Genomic DNA, 19,016 nt, shown 5'->3' with positions numbered 1-19,016 from the left:
CCCATAGGAATGCACTGAAATGTAACACACTCCTAAAAAGAATCTGCATTTTGGGAGCATAGGGGTAAGCTCATGTGAAGATTAACAGATTTGCTACACATTTAGAGAGTGAAGAATGTGTTTTAAAATTAACAATTGCATTTTCAGGTAGCAATTTCTTTTTGGTTCTAGGCTTTGGATCAACCAAGTACCAAGAGAAAATAAGACAAAGAAACAAGTTTGTCATATACCTCAGATGAAAGCTTCCATGAAGATTTTCCATCTCCACCTGCCCAGCCTTTGAACTGCACTATGAGAAATGCTTGAATATGAATGGATTGCACTTGCTTTTAGAGTTAATTATAAATAACTGCATTACATACAGAGTTTCTGACAGACCAATCTAGCAGTTAATCTTTGTGCCCCTAACATTTATTAGTCCCATGCAATAGCACACACAAATACCTTGCCATAAAGGGTTCTTTCTAGGTAGTTTCACATTTTTTTCAAGTATTAATTTCCCAATTTATCTACTTTATTCTAGCAACAAGCAAGCTTCTTCTCAGAACTGGAACAGACCCCAAACCTACCTGTGGAAGCTGGCTGGCTGGCTCCATCAAACAACAGGTCCACCAGGTCATTAGAGGACTTGCTGCCAGAGGGGACAGCAGCCTGGAGAAGAAATTACACCACATCTCAACTCATGATGTCTTTAATCAAATGACATTAAGAAGTTCTGAGGTTTTGAAGGATTTTGGTTGCTTTTGCTTTGAAGAGATAACAGGTTTGTCTTTAAAGCCAACAATCATGTGGCTAAATAAGAAATCAAATACTGAAAAGCTAAAGGCTCATAGTTTTTTATAACTGAAGAATTTGGTAAGTTTTCAGTAAGTGTGCAGCTTCACAGAATCTTTAACACTTCATGCTAAAATTCTCTTTGCTGTTCTGAACAAAACATGCTAATAACTATATTTTAAAAAATCTACACCTTAAAGCAATCACAATTAATTACAATTATACGGTTCCACAGATTGCGATAAGTCCAACTAAGCATTTTTTTGATAAAACAACTCCCTTGAAGGCTACATCACAAAACCTACCCTAAATAAGAAATTGTCTCAGAGGATAAAAGAAAACAGCTTCCAACATGATGTGCTGTCCTGCAGTCTCACCTTTGTCGTAGGCTGTGCAGGATGAGCAGCAGAGTTCTGTTCTGGGCTTGCTTTATCTCCTGTGTAATGAGCTGCAGCTCCCAAGTCAATGGTTTTTGAAGGGTTTGCTGAGCGTTTCTGTCTGATGGTGGTAATTTCTGTAGCTTGTGCAATATGAATGTGTTTTGTTGTCACAGTCTCCTCTTCATCTTTAAATTCAGCTTTGGGAGATTTGCCTCTTCTTGACTTTTCCTCATCACTGTCACTAGAAAAACAAAAGTGATAGCACAGCATTTGTGATGGAGTCCTCAGTTCCTTGAGCAGACATTTGGGTTAAGCTACAAGAGTTTTGGTTACTGCAGTTTCTTGTAGCAACAGTTCATGATAAAAATGCTGCTTTTTCCTACATTAGAGAAAGGAACTGTTTCACCCTTACATAACACATCACACCACACAGCACCTGTTGCACAGCAGCAGTGGAGAAAAGCAGGTTATTTTGTTAAACATGAACTGCAAGTCCACGACAGAGGATAATAGGAAATCAGTGTTTAAACCCAGTACACCGAATTACCTCCTGACAGGAACTCCCCCGCACATTATGTAACACTTCAGCAACAGAAAGTTAAGTTGGCAGGTGTGCTCAGTACTTACACCAAGAGACAGAAAGCAATGAACCACAGTCTGTACTGTCTTTCAGGTTTGAACAACTCCATCTGTATTTCAGCTCGTTTCCTTTTCCAGGGAAACAGGCTTTCATATTCTTTAAGATGTTGGTGGGAAAAGAATGCTTACAGAATTATGCAATGCAATGTTACCATCATCAGAGCATGCACAGTTGTTCTCAAAATGCAAAAGAATAAAAATATTACCCTTTTAGGCAAAAAACTTTCTAGATGTTGCTGCACATTATTTGATTCATTTGTTACATTTTCTACTTTCGTATTTTAAGTCTTTCACAAAGAAAGTAATTGGCCCCCACCACCAGTCATGTTGCCTGTTATCAGGATTTGTACGTAACAGTGAGAACTGCTGTAGAGAAAGCTTAAATACACTGGAATGCATTTTGAAATCATAATTCCCTTAGCAACAGAGTTGAAAGTGGAAGGGTTTTATATTTTAATAATGCATTAGAATACTAAAACTGAAAAATTTAAGAAAGGCTGTCCCTTTGTCAGAGGGAATGTGACAGTAACTGCAATGTACTCTGGGGGGTAGCCTTTGTTCTCTGCTAACAATGGTGGCTTTTTGGGAACACATTGCATGTGCCATTTCCTCTGTGCATGTTACCTGCTCACCACTGGGATGGCTCAGTTCAGTAACATCACTCGGCACAAACCCTCACTCACTTTTGCAATTCTTTTACCGTTAAAAAGATACATTTCACAGCTGCTGACCAACCAGCAGCTCCTTGGCCTGAGCCAGCCCTTCACAGACAAGGGAGCTCCAATAGCATCATTTAACTTTATTTTTCCAAAGCACTTCAACCCTGCTGTGTGAGCACAGCCCTGCTGCCCACCTGTGTGCACAAACCCCCAGAGGGGACCACAGCCCCACTTCCATTTGTGACATCAGAATTTTCACAGGAGCCCCCAGAGCAGAGGGACCTGCACATAATCATGGTGTACACAGGGCACCCATCCCAAAAACCCTGGAGGGGGAAGGATGCTGCTGGAAGCATCCAAGACCAGGACAACACAATTAAGGCTCAGTCTCTCCATGTGTTGTATTTAATACCTGCAATGCATTTCTTGTCCACACTAGAGAGTCCAAGAATGTTCTGTGGGCTGAGGAAACAAGTGACAAGCAAAGTCTGATTGATACAGAACTGCTACAGATCAATCTCACTAATGCAAGAATAAAAAAGTCTGTCTTTGGTGATATACAGAAAAATAAATTACTAAAGGCTCTGAGGAACAAAATTAAACATATATGCCAGAAAGAAGAGTAAATACTACAAGACTCAATTTTCTATGACAACCTGTACTGCTTCCAAGCTCTCTCAGGAGATCCACTTTTTCTTTTTCTTTAATGGTCACATTAACAAAAAAAAAAAAATTCAGATTAATGTTAGCTCTAAGTGTGTTTACTATGCTCAGTAAAATTGCAGTACTTCATCTGAGAATTGCAGAGAGAACTTAAAAATTATAGCAATGTACCAAATAATTAAAAAACTTCTGCAAAGAAAGTATACAATTACAACTTTCAGAAGTATGGACACATTTTCTTTTCCTTAAGGTTTTTGTAGTGACTTTGAATTTTTAACAATCTTTAAGAAAACAGAAACAGTTTACGGAAACTTTAAGTATATCTAAATTACACCCCAATATAAAAGTAATTCATTAGATGCAAGTTGCCTTTAACATGGCTGTTGCCTCCTTTCAGGAGTACTGGAACCTTTGCTTCCTTTCTATTCTGTTACCTGCATCAACCTGTCTAAGTACTGGAGAAACAAGAATTAAGAGAGTTTTAAGAATTCTTAGGAAAAAAATGCAGAGTTTTAGAACCACCTCTGTGCTTCTGCAGGTAACTCAGAAACCAGAATTTCAGTGTGCAGGGCTGGACTCAGGACAGCAGCTGGCTTACTCATCTAAGAACTAACAAGCACTGAGAAAGAAAACCAGAGGCTTTCCCACCCCAGGGGGCATTGCTTGTGGTTTTCACTACTTGCACAGAGACATATTCATGGAAAAAGGAATCCACTGCCCCCATAACACTGTTAGAATTTTTTGTCTAAATTTAATAATAATCATTAAAAAAGCAACAGATCTGCCCTCTCCAAAGCTCACTGTGTAAAGCAGCTGCACTGAAATCTACTGTAAACTCCACATTTTGTATCATTTAGCTCTCTGGTAAAGTTCTTATTTCCTTCAAGCATTTTTTTCCATCTATGCAAACTCCTGGCTTTGCAAGTAAAGGCAGAAATCCACAAGTTTGGCCAAGCTCTTCTGGTGTGTAAAAACCATGGCTTCCAAATTTTATTGGCCACAGGTAAGATGTGTAAGACATTTATTCTTTGAGCTTCAAGGCTTTTATTGGCTTTACAGTACTCAAGCAATAATGGCTTATAAAGTTATTAAGACAGAAACAATAGAACATAACAGCACATTTGCCAGCTGAGTGAATATCACCATTTAGTCACTTTCCCAAGTGAAATGGCAACTTAATTGTTATTATATAGCAGCAGGCTACAAATAAGCCAGTACATTTTTGGCACCTTTTTCTACAAAAAAATTGCTGAAGTGTGAAAACACAAATGCAGAGATTTCATAAGGCATTTACAAAAGAATGTTATTTTGAGCCTAAGTTATATGATAATTAAAATTTCATGCCACCTTCAGGTTTAATATTTAAATACAGTATTTTGCTAATAGAGCATGCACTAAGGCATGTATTTACAGTATCTTTAAGGATAAATACAGACATTCTACAACCTTCAGTTCAATCTTCTTAGATCCTCTGATGGCTTCTGTAGAAACCTCTTCATTCAAACCCTTGCATAAAATCCCTTCCAAGGTATTTGATCCCCATGCCAAGAGGAGCAAAAAAAATTCCAGGCTGAGATTTGGAGCAATGTTAGAGAAGCTGAAATGCTGCAGCCTAGATTCCTTCTTACAGCAGAATAACCTGCAAGCACCAAACTTTGCTCATGTAGGTCCCAAAAATTACTCCTTCTATTTTGAGTCCCAAGTTTACAATTTTTATAAATTTTGAGACAAATTCCCCACCTGACAGACCAAAAAAAAGGAGAAAAATCAAACAGAAGAGACAAAGGTTACAAGAGCAAAAATGAAAAATGTAATATTAGCCAGAGAAAAAGAGCAGTGTAACTTGGGGTAGAGATGTACAAAATAAGCTGGTTTTGCTCAAGATTAGACTTCAGAAAGGACTGTCTACAGCACTGGAAAATACAAAATTTTATCAGCACAAATAAGAGACAGGAGCCATTCAGAAATAAAACAAAGGAAATAAGATTTTTAAAAGAACAACTTTCCTGTACATCCCCTATGTGAAATGTGGCTGGTGAGGTCTGCAGACATCATGGAACAAGTGGCTTTTGAAAGGTAAGTACAGAAATGCATACAGAAATGCACCATTGTTACATGTGAAATTGTTTACTTTTCTTCTGATCCCTTCTCTTTGTAGTCCATTGATATTAAGTTCTAAGAGGGAACCCTGATGTGTGCAAAGAATATCAGTTTTATGATTTATTAATGCCCCAGCAAGAGGACCACATGGGCTTTCCCCCAGAAATGCTGCTTATTATACTATTATTATTTTTTGTTGCTGTGCAAAATTGCTTTAGTTTTGTATCATACAGATGTGTGCATGTATATTTTTATGTTCATATACATGTGTGACTACCTAAAGATATTCTTGTAAAAAATATTAATCAAATCTCAGTGCAAATTTGAATTTTCAGTTGTTTCCCAAAAGGGAATAATTTCAATACACTTGAGCACTTTCTCTACAGCAATTTTAGATTTTGTTAAGTACAAACTTGATCTCCAGATAATTAAATTCAATGCACCTGTTGAAGTCTCACAGATGTAAAGTTCTTTCCATAGCCAAAGCGGGGTAGATTTTCTCCCTCAGTGAAGAAATTTAATGACCAGATGTAAAATAAAAGAACTTTTTTGAAAAGCCTCAACTGAAATAGACTTTCTTTTTTTTAAGAAATCACCTGCAGGCTGTCCTTCCTAAGATCAGCTCAGGGAAACAGCACTGTGTCAAAGCAATTTCAATTTTCTTTCTTGGCACTCCAGCATTCAGAGTGTGTGCAGCATTAAGTGGCAGCCTGGCACATGAGCACTGAATTGCTGAGACAAGGAAAAGCTGAGGATATTTCAGCCAAATTCCCTGCTTTGCCAGCAGCTGGGGCAGTAATGGAAGGCAGCCAAGAGCTGTTAACTACTGTCAGAGCCACGCTGCTCCCCAAGGCCAGGGCACCTGCAGAAGCCCAGCAAGCAGGAACTGAACCCAAACATGCTTCCCCCTACAGACAGAAAGAATGGCAGAGGATTGTAACTCCTATCCAGCAATGTCAAACTTCCCGAGAGCAATCTCACAGATAAACTCAGGTTAGAACAGCTCCAGTACCTGCACCTTTCTGGAGAGTCTTCTCTATCTTTCCTTCGGAACTTGCTGATGGTGTCATCGATCGTGCTGCCGATCTTGTCACTGAGCTCCCCTAGCTTATCACTGAAAGGAAAAGCTGACTTCTTATCCCACTCTTCATCCCATTTGGACTTGGGCTCAGGATCGTATCTTTCACCTGGTAAGACAAAGGTAAGGGCTATTAAAGGTATCAAAAAATGCCTGTGGTCTTTCTGGGATCCCTCTCACGCCCCCCTGCCCCACACACACCAGCTGTGCAAGTCTGTTACAGCAAGGCACAGCAGGGAATGCCCACCATTAAGTGGCAGGAATGAAGATTCAGAAACTTTTGTTTATGACAATGACCCAATCTCCCTGCACAGCACATCAGGATGTGTTTGGCTCTGCTGGAGAAGCACCAGAGGCACAAGCAGCCCTGGCTGCAGAAGCAGCTGGTCAGGAAGGGCACAGGGCACTTCTGGAACAGCCCCTTAGTGCAGGATATTCCATTCCTGGCTGAGCTGTGGGATCCCAGGTAAATCACTGGGGTTTTATACACTGACATTAATAAACAAAAACACAGTACCAAAATGCTGAAATAAGATACATAATGACTTTTCATTTTCCACACTTAGGAATTAAAAAAAGTTTAAAAAATTTTCCAAAAGAGATGAAAAAACAAAAGGCACTAAAACAACTCATCTTTTCAGGGGCCACTGAATACCCTGAACATCTTTCCTGAGTGCTATTATCACGAAACCAAAAACTTTTTCTTCTAATTTAGTATTCCAGACCTCCATACTGGTATTTTAGATTACAAACAGCTGCCAGTTTTACTTGAAATATGCACATTTGTTGTACAATCCCATCAAGAAAGTCTACAATACTAAAGTCTTGTTTATTTATACACACACAGACAACTTCAGTTTAATTGAAATGAAAAAAACAAAATTTTAATAAAGACTTCAGTATCAGAAGCACTGCACACTTCAATTTGTATTGTGAACTTGTACTGGATCTGCTCAAAATTATATATTGTAGGCCATCACACACATGAAATAAGCCATTTTTTGTACATCTTTTTAAATGTGAAACAATAGTGACTTTTTTTTTTTACTTAGGTTGAATAAAATTGAGTAGCAGAAAGGAAGGACAGTAAAATAATCTCTACCTGAAGTTACATACAAATGATATTGTAGCTCATGTGATGTTCAAGGTGTACTCAATTAAGCCATTTTAATAAAAAGGAAATTATGATTCCAGCACTACAAGGTGCAAAATTTGAATTATGCCTGTCTGATAACTTCATACCATATAGGGTGTATTTTCTTAGTAAAGACACAGGTGCAAGTCTCCAATGATATTTGTTTTGATCTATAAAATTTTTCCAGCAGAGAACCTGCTACAAATCCATGAGATACTCAGTGAGATCTTTATCATTGGAAAAGGAAACACTGCTCAGAAATGACTGCTGTTAAATTTTGCAGGAGAAAAAAATGGCTTTATTTCAGTTTGTGTCAGGCTCTCAAGCATTTTAATGCAGATTCCTTTAGAGGGGTTTTCCTGTGCAACACGAATTTGAAAATTAAAACAGACACCAACTAGGAGCTCAGTATTTTCAGGACAAAACAAACAAATGAAAAAGCTTAGTACAAGCATTTTATATTGAAATAAATAGAATCTTTTTGATTAGAAATCTCACCTGGGAAAGAGTTTGTTCTGCACTGCTAGAGTGACTTTACTCAACAAATGAAGGAATAATTTAAAACCCTTAACTACAAAAATTAAACACAAGACAAAGAAACTATCCTTTAAATTAAAAAATCTGAATGATACCTAAAGAGCACATGGAGAATTGATTCTACCCAGCCTACAAGGATAGATCACGACTCTGCACAGAGAAGTCAAAGATAAGCTCAGTGAAAGAACAGAGGGACAGGTACTCAAAGTACAAATACAGTGACTCATAACCATTTACTAAAGAGAATCACCACAATTCCAAGCAGGTAGCAAAAGCCTAAAGAAATGTAATAAAATGAGAAATATCCTGCCTTGGAAATTTTTAACCACTCTGCATATGAGGAAAAGGGAGAATGGAGAAGCAACCTGTTAAAAACAGGAGGGATGAAATCTAAGTGGAAGGCTCACAAAGAAGATTGAAAAAAACCATAAAGCATCAGACACAGACAGGTGAAGTTTAAGCCCTGCACAGCTACTACTGAGCTCTTACAGCAAACTCTTCTCTCAAAGAAATCACCAATTCTAGCAAACCAGAGTCTTGTACCATTGGGACTTTGGTATTCATCCCTTACTAAAAGCAGCCAAGGATTTACTCAGGCCAAAGAAAACACAGACTGGCAGCTAGATCATGGATGGCATGCTGGGTACATCAGATGGAAGCCCCAGTGCAAACTCAGATCCCTGCTACACACTATGGCAGGCACTGGGAGCAAGAAGAAACATTGGTGCCTGTATTTAAAGACAAATCTGACAGACCCCAGGAAACACACACAAAATCCACAGATGTATTTCAAAGCTCCAAATAGTATTATTAGGGAAAGCAAAAGTGGATTCCAATCCTTGCCCAAGGCAGCCCAGTACTCACTGTATCTGAACCCTCCAACACTGTCTGAGGACACCCCAATGTATTTGTCTTTGTTCTTCTTTGCTTTCTTCCTCTCTTCCCGAAGCCGATCATCGTCTTGAGCAAACTCAACCATTTCCTTCACCTTCTGGCGGATGTTTATCCCCTGGTCTTTGCCATTCTCATCTGTGCAGGTAATGCAGGCCAGAGATGATGAATGGAAGATGGGAGGAAAAAAGGAAAATAATAAGTAAGAGGCAGCAATACTGAACATCAAATTGGTTAAAAAATATGAATCAAACACCGTGGTCAAAGATTTCCTGACTACTACATGAGGTCCACTGCATCTGCTTAAAAGGGACCAATTAACACAAAGTTTAGATAAATGAGTTTGCACTGAGTGGTGTACTTAAACATAAGAGAAATTAACAAAGACTGAGACAGAACTTGTATTCTCCACTTGAACAATTTTAACCCCTCAAAACATCACCCTTTTTCCTCAGCCTTTTTGCAAGTTTCTTTGCGAGAACTCAGTCTCATAGCAAAACTCATTTTTTGAAAAATGGCTTTCAGTTGGGAAGTACTATAAGCTAAATGTGTTTCTTTCCAGCCTTTTTCAAATTCAAAACACACACTGGCCTTGCTGCCTTTGCACTGTAAATATTATTTGGTGGGAGGAAAAAACCTCAGCTTCAAACAGATGTGTGTGTTTTGGAGCTCTAACCTTTTCTTCCCATATGATTAAAGCTATTCCTTTACGGACACCACAGGGGACCAGTCTCTAGTGCATATTTTAATATAAACCCCAACACTCATGTTGTGTTGGTTCTGTTGTTATTAGCCAGTCTTTTCTGCAAGTTCTTGTCTTCACTAATTAATACTCTAGGGCCCCACGTCTTGGATTCTGCACTCTTCACACAACTGGCAACAGTCACATTTTAATTAGACTGGGGAAGCTTCTAAGCTGGTTCAGGTGACTGACAACTCCAACTACTGTTTTAATTTGCTTATAAGATTTTTCTATTGCTCACCTACAAAGTGGTAATTTTCCAGGGATCGCAAATCATAAATGTGTTCTCTGGCACTTGTAACAACACGCTCTGATCCATTCCTTATGAGGTAAGCTAGGAGCAGCAAAGACTATAAAAATACAAAGCACCTTATGATTGCATGAACAAAAACTCTACCTTTTTTTTTTTTTTTGTAAAAAACCCCAAATCTACCCCCGTCCCCAAATTAGTAAATAATAACTTTCCCTTTTAAAATAAATGCTTGTTATATGGGTCCCATGGAAAAAAAATCTTTTTCCTCACATGAATCTTTTGCTCTTTAGACTATCAAAACTGTATTTTTAAAACTTTAGCCTGTTACAATTAAATCACAAGTAGTTACCTTTTTCAGCTATTGCTTATTTTAAGCAGTAGCAATTAAGGAGAAAAAGTTAGCCTGTGAAATGAAGCATTTCCTTTTGCCAAAATTTTCTCTTTTGTCCACAATTTTCCAATGGTTTTCACTGAAAGGCAACTAACTTGTACAGGAATTTAAGAAGCCTTCTGCAGGATTCTATGATACAAAACTGCATTTCAGGAAGTTTTTAGATAAGTGACAAAGCAAATTAAGTTTAATACTTTAGTTCTTTAAGTTAAGGATTTATACCTAGAAAGAAATAATGCACTTTCTCTGAAGCAGTTCCTTTATCAGCTAAAACTATCATTTTATTTCAACCAATCTAAACCTGATAAGCAATTTCAAGAAGTCTTTATAACATTAAGTAGCTATGTGTGATAGCATTAAATATTAATTTTTATTGTACTTTGGGGAAAACAATTGCTATTACTACAAAACATCAAGCACCTGTAAAAAACACAAACCATGCTTTAGAATTAATTGTGTCTTGCTACAATCCTGGCATCAAGAAAAACAAAATATAATCTAGTCTAATACATCAATTCTAAAAAAGGAGGTTATATTTGCATAATTCAGTGAACACTGAACACCACTTTAAGTGCAGCACAACACAATCTCAAGCAAAAACTTTCTGTACCAAAGACAAGAAAAATGCAAATGACTCTGATCTTTTCCAAAACACAATTAGAACATAAAACTGTCATGTAAGATCTGTAAGGAAACCTGGCCGACTCGAAGATGAACTACAACTTTTAAAGCATTACAAATTGGGAGAAAATTAGGATTAGTTTGCATTTTATTTCAGGTATTCCTGAATTCCTTCAAAAAATCTTTTCCTGATGGCACAGTAACTTAACATCTCCTTCTCATGGAGCTTAGTAGCAACTCCTTTGGGTAGATTCAAACTGTGAGTGCTACTCTAATACCTGAATAGCAGTAAAATAGAATTGCTCTGTGTTCATTAAGTAACATCTTAATGTACTCCTAAAACCAGAAATTCTGTGGGTTTTTCATATACAACATCTGAAAAACCTTTCTCTTCACTAACAGAATTATAAAACAGTTAGGGAAGAAATTCTAGGTTGCTAGAGGAGAAAGTGCTGAAGGATTATCTAAACAAGAACTCCACCAGGACACTGCAGGAGCACCAAGCCTTGATCCTTACACACCTTATAAACTCTCCTCCAGTTCTTTTTGTTGTCTTTCAGCATCCGAGTCCACAGCATGTTCATGAGCTCTGGAAACTGCTCGTACATGAACGTAGCCCTAAGGAAGGGAACAAAAGCAGCACAGAAATGTTTTCCTGGGTTTGCCACAGGAGCTTGTTCACACTCAAGGCTGGCAGTAGATGGCAGGAGTGATCTAAGCCCAGGCATTAAAGGGAAAAAGCTGTCCCTGCTTTAAACTCCTAGATCAGTCATTTACATCCCAGGACTACAAAAGAAAAGAGTAATTCTAAAAATCCTAGGCAGTAAAAGAACCTTCACTAATTTGTAATGAGAATAATGCTGAATATGAATATCCTAATAACCACTACAACTGATGAAACATGCAACTTCCAAACTGATTTTAATTTTACAAAAATGCTCAAGGAAGAATTCAATATGTTTTGCTGTTTTTGGAGATGTTACAAGTAAGTGCTTTAGAAATAAAGACTCCAAAATAGTCAGCTATATTGAAAGAATCCTGAGGATACATAAACGAAAAATCAAGAATTTAAAAAATACCTGGGCTTCATTTTTTTTGACAATTTTCAATATATTCTATGATTATGCATTAAAAAACCTTTTATTTACAGCAACTTTTCAGCATTATCAGTCTCAATACCACGGAGTTGACTTAGCATCAAATTTCACATTCTTATATAAAATGTACCTTTCTTTTCTTCATCACTGAGTCAAATTATCACTTACTTGGCAATCTCTCCCATGAGCTGCCCTGAAGGTCCCCACGGATCATCATTGGTTGCTTCTCGAACCTTAGACTCTATTTCTGAATAATTCATAACCACATTGGTGCTGCAAAGGAAAAAAAATTTCACACACATGAAGATTAGCATCAAAACTGAGAAACACATGAAAACTTAATAATGACACTAGTGCAGATCTCACTTAATGAGATACCTCTACAGAGTGGGAAAGAAAACAGCTTTAGTGCCCAAGTTACCCTGAGGACACTATACACCACATTTAAGTTATCTTTAAGAAGGTTTTACTATTCTATTAGTCTTCAAGAATACAGATGAGAAACTGGGGATTACATTACAGCTGTATTCAGTCCAGTAAAAATGGCTTTGGGTCAAATTAAAATGCAAACCAAACCACCAGAGTCAAAGCTGATGGCTTCTGCAGCTAGGTATGGTTTGCTTACAGGTTTGTAATGGTACAGAGATATATGCAAAAGGCTTTATAACTCAATCAGAGGTGATTTTTTTTTTAATGATATTATGAGAGAAAAATCAAGAACATCAGTATCAAACAGGTGTTAGTGAAAAACTAACAAATAAAAAAAAAAAATCACATGGAAGACTAAAGTAAGTGAGATGAGACTCACCAGAAAGTCTGCTTCCTAGCTTGAATTTAATTAATTAAGGGAAAATAGCAAAAGAGAAGCTGCAGAGCACTCAGTTACAATTACAGCAATGCAAACACTGCAAGGAGCTCAGGCTGTCTCTTTGAGAGGTCACAGAAAAACCTTACTTGGAAAAAAAATTTCTGTGATGCTGATATTAAAATAGTAAACATTTGATTTCTTTTTTAATAATCTTTAAAACAGGTAACATGTGAGTCCAGCAATCTCCTCTGTGGCCCTAAAAGCATCCAGCTGTGTTTGATAACACAATGATTTCCCTCATCTTTTAAGGTGAGCAAGCAGCCCTGAAACCTCACTCATAGAACATTTGAAAACTGCTCTCTGCTTCTGGAGCATCAGGACTCACACCAGCAATGAAACCAGCAGTGAAAGGAGACCCGGTGGTCTCTGCCTTCCCTTCATACCTGGAGTGTACTGAACAACACATTTACACCTAGCATGTCAGAGGTTTGAAAGTTTACTTAGAAGTACGTAACTGATTCAGATGTTAAGAAAAACCATTATGAGTACTTGTAACACAAATCAACCCACAATGACAAATTAAACTGTAGGAAAGATCTAAGGATTTATAATGCAATGTGGAGAAAGCATTTGCTGCTTAAGAACCTCTTCTGAACCTGAATAAGCTAAAAGGAAAAAAAAAAAATCAAGATGCTCAATAGTCATTCCAACAGTTATCCCTCTGTCCATGTAGGAGTTTGCACAAAGCAGCATTCAAATAACCCCTGCTCAATTTTATTTGGCATAAAGATAGCAAAGATCTTGGAACAGGGAGTTATAAACAGCAGAAACAAGAATGAAATCCCCCTAAGTCTGAAAGGAGACACAGAAGGTAATTGTTAAAACAGAATAAAATTTCTGGACTTAATCTTGGATTCTCAGCATGAGAATTCCTGCTGTCAGATCCTGATGTATGATTTTATTCAACTTTGTGTCTAAAGAGAGCATAAGCTACATGACTGAATAAACAATCAGCAAGCTCACAGAACCTATGTATATTACAACAAGCATGTAAGAACACAACAGTACTTTAGAACAACAGCAATTAAGGTTTCACAAATTCATTTATGCTGAATGCACCTCAAGCTTCTGTTTCTGGTATTTTTTTACTGTACATACAAACGTAAACCAATCCCCATCTTTATTTCCCACATACATGGAAAAAACACAACCCCAAAGCTCCAGGATTTGCAGCTTCCAGCACACTGGTTCCCTTGTCCAAAGCAAGGAAAGGCAGGGAACTGAATGGAAAGGTTCTGCTTGTTTTCATAACCCCTCCTTCAGCATTTGTTTGAGAGACTTGACGGAGACATGGAAGGGGGAGGCATAAAATGAAGTATTTCCTTAATTTCTTAGAGCAAAGAATTTAAGAATGGAAAATGCTTGAAGAGATGCAAATTTAGTGTACAAAAACAAATGGCAGCACTGGCTATGCAAGAGCTCAGGGCACGTGGCTAAAGCAGCAGCGGGGCTGGAAGGGGGAAACGGAAGGAAAACAAGGGAAATTAAGTAATGCCAAGAGAAAAAAGGTGCAGTTAAGCCTCTCTAAGTACAGAAACATGCTCAGCTTCTAAACCCCTCCTGCAGAAAAGTTATTGTTCTCAGCAACTAGGAGAATGCCCTTTTATAAATGCCAGGCTGAGATTTAATGGAATAAACCATTCCAAACCAAAGCATCTTAGAGCCATATTTAATTCAGCAACAAAAGTAAACTTCAAGGAGAAAAAAAAAAGCCTCACTGTTGTATAGTTTGGCACCGTTCCAGGTCACTTAAAAATAACCATTTCTAAAAAGGTGGAAATACAGTTTTATTCTTCCTTTCCCATGTTTTCTATGGCCCTCATTCCTTGCCCTACCCATGATTCCTGTGACCTTAGCAGCAAAAAAATAATTTATGTCCAGATGTGAAGGGAAAAAGTGACTAGCTTGATTGCCAAGACTTCCTGTGATTGATATAAATTTAATATCTGAGGACACTTTCCGACACCAGGGGGGGCTCTCTGATTAGTTTATCCTGGGCAGCTTCCAGGGAATCGTGCTGGATCGCATGGACAGGCTGCTCTGCAAACAAGCGGGGCTGACAGAAAGGAACTTCTCAGGCAGGGCTCACAACCCCCTGATCTGCCAGACTACAGCTGGATTCACCCCAAAGCGTTCAGAGACACCCTGCACCACTGGAATCTCGTGACAAGAACATTTACAGAAACTTCTGACATGGACAAAGATATTAGGCAGAAAAGTGTATTTTGAAAGTTACATCCGAAAGAAGGGTCCAGCAATAAAGGACTTGACATGAACATCACAAACTGTTACATTCTTCTGTCTTACTTAAATCTATTGAAACAGATTAATGACAACAGATTCTTTTTAGTCTTTACTGTACCCCTCACAGCTGATTTCAGTATAATTTTCTTTTTTTTTTTTAATAAAATTGTTTTGAAAAGCCAAGAGAGGGCACTGTCACATCTCTATGGAACAAGCAACACTGTGACAGTCAGCAAAATGCTTTTAATTTTCTTGCAACTTTAAATGTTTGCATCTGCAATTTGCAGCAACACTGAACAGGTAGCTCAAGTCTGAGACTAAATTCCTCTTAAGTGAATAAATAAACATTTAGTCCAAAATTAGCAGGTAATAGCTTAAATACCTGACCATCTCCAACTGCAGCAGAAAAAGAAAGACATTTCCCCTGAAATGCTTTATATGCATTTTAATAATTATCATATGACATATATTGAAAATTAATTAACTACATATCCTGAAATCCTACTTTGCCCACAATTTGTCTGCATTTTTCAAATAATTCAATCAATTGTAAATAGCTTCAAGTTTTGTCCTAGGTTACATTTTGAGATTTGTACATTTGAGATAAAGATATCATCCGAGTCCAGGTGTCATACCCTACAGTGTACGAAAAAACCAAAAAATAAGCAAGAGGGAGGAAGGAGAGGGATGTGAGAGGGGAGAGCAGTATTGAACATATCTCGATTGTGTAATTTGAGGTAAGAATGATGTTTAGCTGTTATTAGGGAGAACACACAGTGAGCAAGAGGGGACAAGAAGTTCTGTACCTCCTCATATAAAACTCAGATCAGAAAATCTTTGAAGGTACAGCCAAAACATTCATCAAGTATCTGCCACTTCAACCTTTACAGTTGCAATAGTCTGAAAGCACTTGGACTTTCAGGCACGAAGAGGATAAAAATCCTACGGGTCTGAGATTGTCCCCAGCACTTTGCTTTGAAACTGGGAAATGAAAGGCAGCTTGTGGATGGCCAGCATGAAAATAAAACCTTACAGACTGCAGGAACCCTTCACAGATGACACACAAAACAGGCAGCCTTTAAAAGCAGCCCTGTCTTCCTCCTCCCTATCAGCAGATACTGAACATAATCCACAATGTGGACATAAATACACATGACCACTAGTAAGTGATAAATGTATCTGCAGGAAACTTCTATTTGTGTTTCATTTCAGACTCCCATAGATATATCTGCCTACTCTGCTCAGGCTTCTGATCTTACACAACACATGAATCAAGCTGTAATGCTCAGAAGAACAATACTGATGGGCATGAAGGTATATTCTGCTCTCAGTAACATATTAGTGCCTCATCAACATTCCCCCCACCCCCCAATAAAATAGCCACAAAATAATTACTGAAAAACAATTTGTTTTTTCTATTCCAACCTAAGAAATTATTTTTAAAATTACTTTTACGCTGGCAAAGTAAAATCATTGTACTTCCACCCAAGACGATAATAAATTAAGTAAAAACTACATCCTAAATTGAAATGCCTTGTTTCAGAGTGAAGATTTTTCATTGCTCAGGATCACAAGGTGTTCTCTACAGATTCATATGCTCTAACTGAAGCCAATTATCTGTTAGGAGATTACAATCACTTATACACAACTATAACTGTACTGCTTCTGGTAATAGCTTCCAATTGGTAACATTACAATTAGTTTTGTTGTGCCTGAACTAATTATCCACATCAATCATTGCTGGTTCCACACTGAAAAAAAAAACCCACCCTAATTCTCTCTACATCATCAAACTTGAAACAGAAACTCTTTGAAAATATGGATGTGGGGACACAAGGCTCTCCATATAGTCAGCAGCATAAATGGAAGAGTATTTTCTCAGCTAATGTCTACTCTAAAATTAACCCTCAAACAACATTTCATAGCAATGGTTTAAATACACTGCCAGCAATCCTGCTAAAGGAAAAGATGCAACAATTTTTATGTGATTTAACACTGATGAGTACCATGGAGGCAGCAAAAAGCACAGGAAGGAATAAATAGATCAGTGCTCATGGTCTTCCCTAAAGAACATCACACAGGTATTTCCACTTTTTGCTCCTTCTTCATGCAGCATCTCCTCTATCTTCCACATTTTTTCCATGGTCAGTGGTGTTCTGTTCCTCCACCACCCTGACAATATATTCAAGTGCATGAAATCACAACTCATAAAGGAAGCTTGCAGTTCATGGTGAGATTTTGGGAGCAATGTTCTTTGGAAGAACTATTCATAAGATAATCATTCATCAGGAAAGAAACAGTGTTATACATCAAATTTTCAGATCTTCAAACATCACATTTTTGTTTAATGTGATACATTACACAAAATTCAAACTCAGCATTTTGTATGAATGCTCAAATACTAGCAGTTTCTTAAACATGCAGAAACCTTTCAACAGCATGTGCACAGCTAACCTGCACTTGAAAAAATAGGCACCATGAGAAAAAGAGGTATTTATACACTAAAGGTAATGAAAGAATAATAAATATCTATCCATCCATTCAGAATGGAACTTACTTGAAAACATGTTAAGGAATCAGAAAGCCTAACAGATCTTTGCCAATGTTTCGGCACAAATGTAAAAGCCTCGACTATGCCCTGGGGCGAGAGTCAGAGCACTCCATTAAGGCAGGGTCAGGATTAGAGCCGCTATTGATGTGGGTGGCGTCACCGAGGACACAAGAACAACTCTGGGCATCAGACCCACAGAAGATTTGTGAAGTGCCAGGTCTAATCTTAGGACAGCTAAAATAACCAGAAGCCACAGAGAGGGGACATTACAACAGTTTCTTTATAGTGATGATAAAGGTATTGGATTGGACAGGGTGAGCCTAATTAGAAACACTTCTCAAGCCTCTGGGAAGCTGCCCACTGTGCTGAGGGACTCGGCCGCAGGAACAAGAAACCTGGCTACACAGTTAATGTTTTTCAATGTATATTTCAAACCAATTACAATATCATGTATACGTGGGACTCCTATGTGCATAATATTATGCCTTTAACTATTACTCCAAGGACACCACTGGATTATGCACCTTCTGTTTTCCTTTTTTTTAATTTTACAACTGGGAACACTAAAATACTAAAAGCTGAGATGAGAAACTTTGTGCATTTTACCACCATTAACAGTTTCCAATGAGACACTACTCTGCAAATATCTGCTTAAGGACTAAGCTCAGAAGAATAAAAATTTGAAGCTTTACTCACATGTATGTACCATACATCCAGTATGAACGTTTATGTTATTCAAACAGAACACTAAATATATATATTTTTTTTAAAGAAAGAAATTAGTCTATTAGAGAAGGCAGGGTCTGGATAAACAGAGGACAAGAGAAGCTCTGTCACTGTAAGCCCTATGAAGTGTGGTGCCAAATTCTTACAAGAAGCAAATACTTTAACCTTTATTTAATGTGTCAAAACAGACACAACATGATTTTATCTTCTGAATAATGTGTTTAACATTATCCTTTCAATAGGCAGTCTCACATACTAATAGTTTAACCTCATTCTTTTAGTAATTTTGTTAGCAGTTTCCTTATTTTCAGAAAGTCTTCTCTGTGCTTCCTTTGACTTTCACATAGAGTAAAGGGAAAGCACACTTTAAATTTGGTCGTGACAGAACAGATGTTACTGACCCTGAATCAAATCTCATCACCTCAGCTGGTGACATAGCAAAGGAGACCAATACAGCAGCAGTCCTTACATTCCACATGGACAAACCCCAGCGTGGAAACAATTCCACAGCTCTATGCTGGTACTTCTTGGATCCAAAACAATGGACTGCATTATCCAACCAGAAAGGTTCATAAAATAGTCAAGAAAACATTAAGTTACAGCACAAGGACGTTTGCTTGAACTGAAGAGAGAACACACACAGATCCCACCATTTCTGTGGAAAGGC

General features: G+C 37.8%; 1 protein-coding gene across 1 annotated transcript in view; it reads right to left on the bottom strand.

The window, feature by feature from the left end:
* CLINT1 (clathrin interactor 1) overlaps positions 1-19,016 on the bottom strand; it is a 47,129-nt gene that overhangs the window by 9,690 nt on the left and 18,423 nt on the right. Inside the window, exons 2-8 of the mRNA XM_056502327.1 lie at positions 12,129-12,233; positions 11,385-11,481; positions 9,840-9,948; positions 8,830-8,994; positions 6,228-6,402; positions 1,152-1,395; positions 570-651 (exon numbers count right to left, since the gene is read on the bottom strand). Coding sequence (XP_056358302.1) covers positions 570-651; positions 1,152-1,395; positions 6,228-6,402; positions 8,830-8,994; positions 9,840-9,948; positions 11,385-11,481; positions 12,129-12,233 — 977 coding nt within the window. The remainder of the gene's footprint in view (positions 1-569; positions 652-1,151; positions 1,396-6,227; positions 6,403-8,829; positions 8,995-9,839; positions 9,949-11,384; positions 11,482-12,128; positions 12,234-19,016) is intronic.

The sequence above is a fragment of the Oenanthe melanoleuca genome, chromosome 13 (assembly GCF_029582105.1).
Source record: "Oenanthe melanoleuca isolate GR-GAL-2019-014 chromosome 13, OMel1.0, whole genome shotgun sequence".
Lineage (NCBI taxonomy): Eukaryota > Metazoa > Chordata > Aves > Passeriformes > Muscicapidae > Oenanthe > Oenanthe melanoleuca.
The sequence above is the reverse complement of the archived record's forward strand: the minus strand, read 5'-3'. Positions and strand labels throughout refer to the sequence as shown.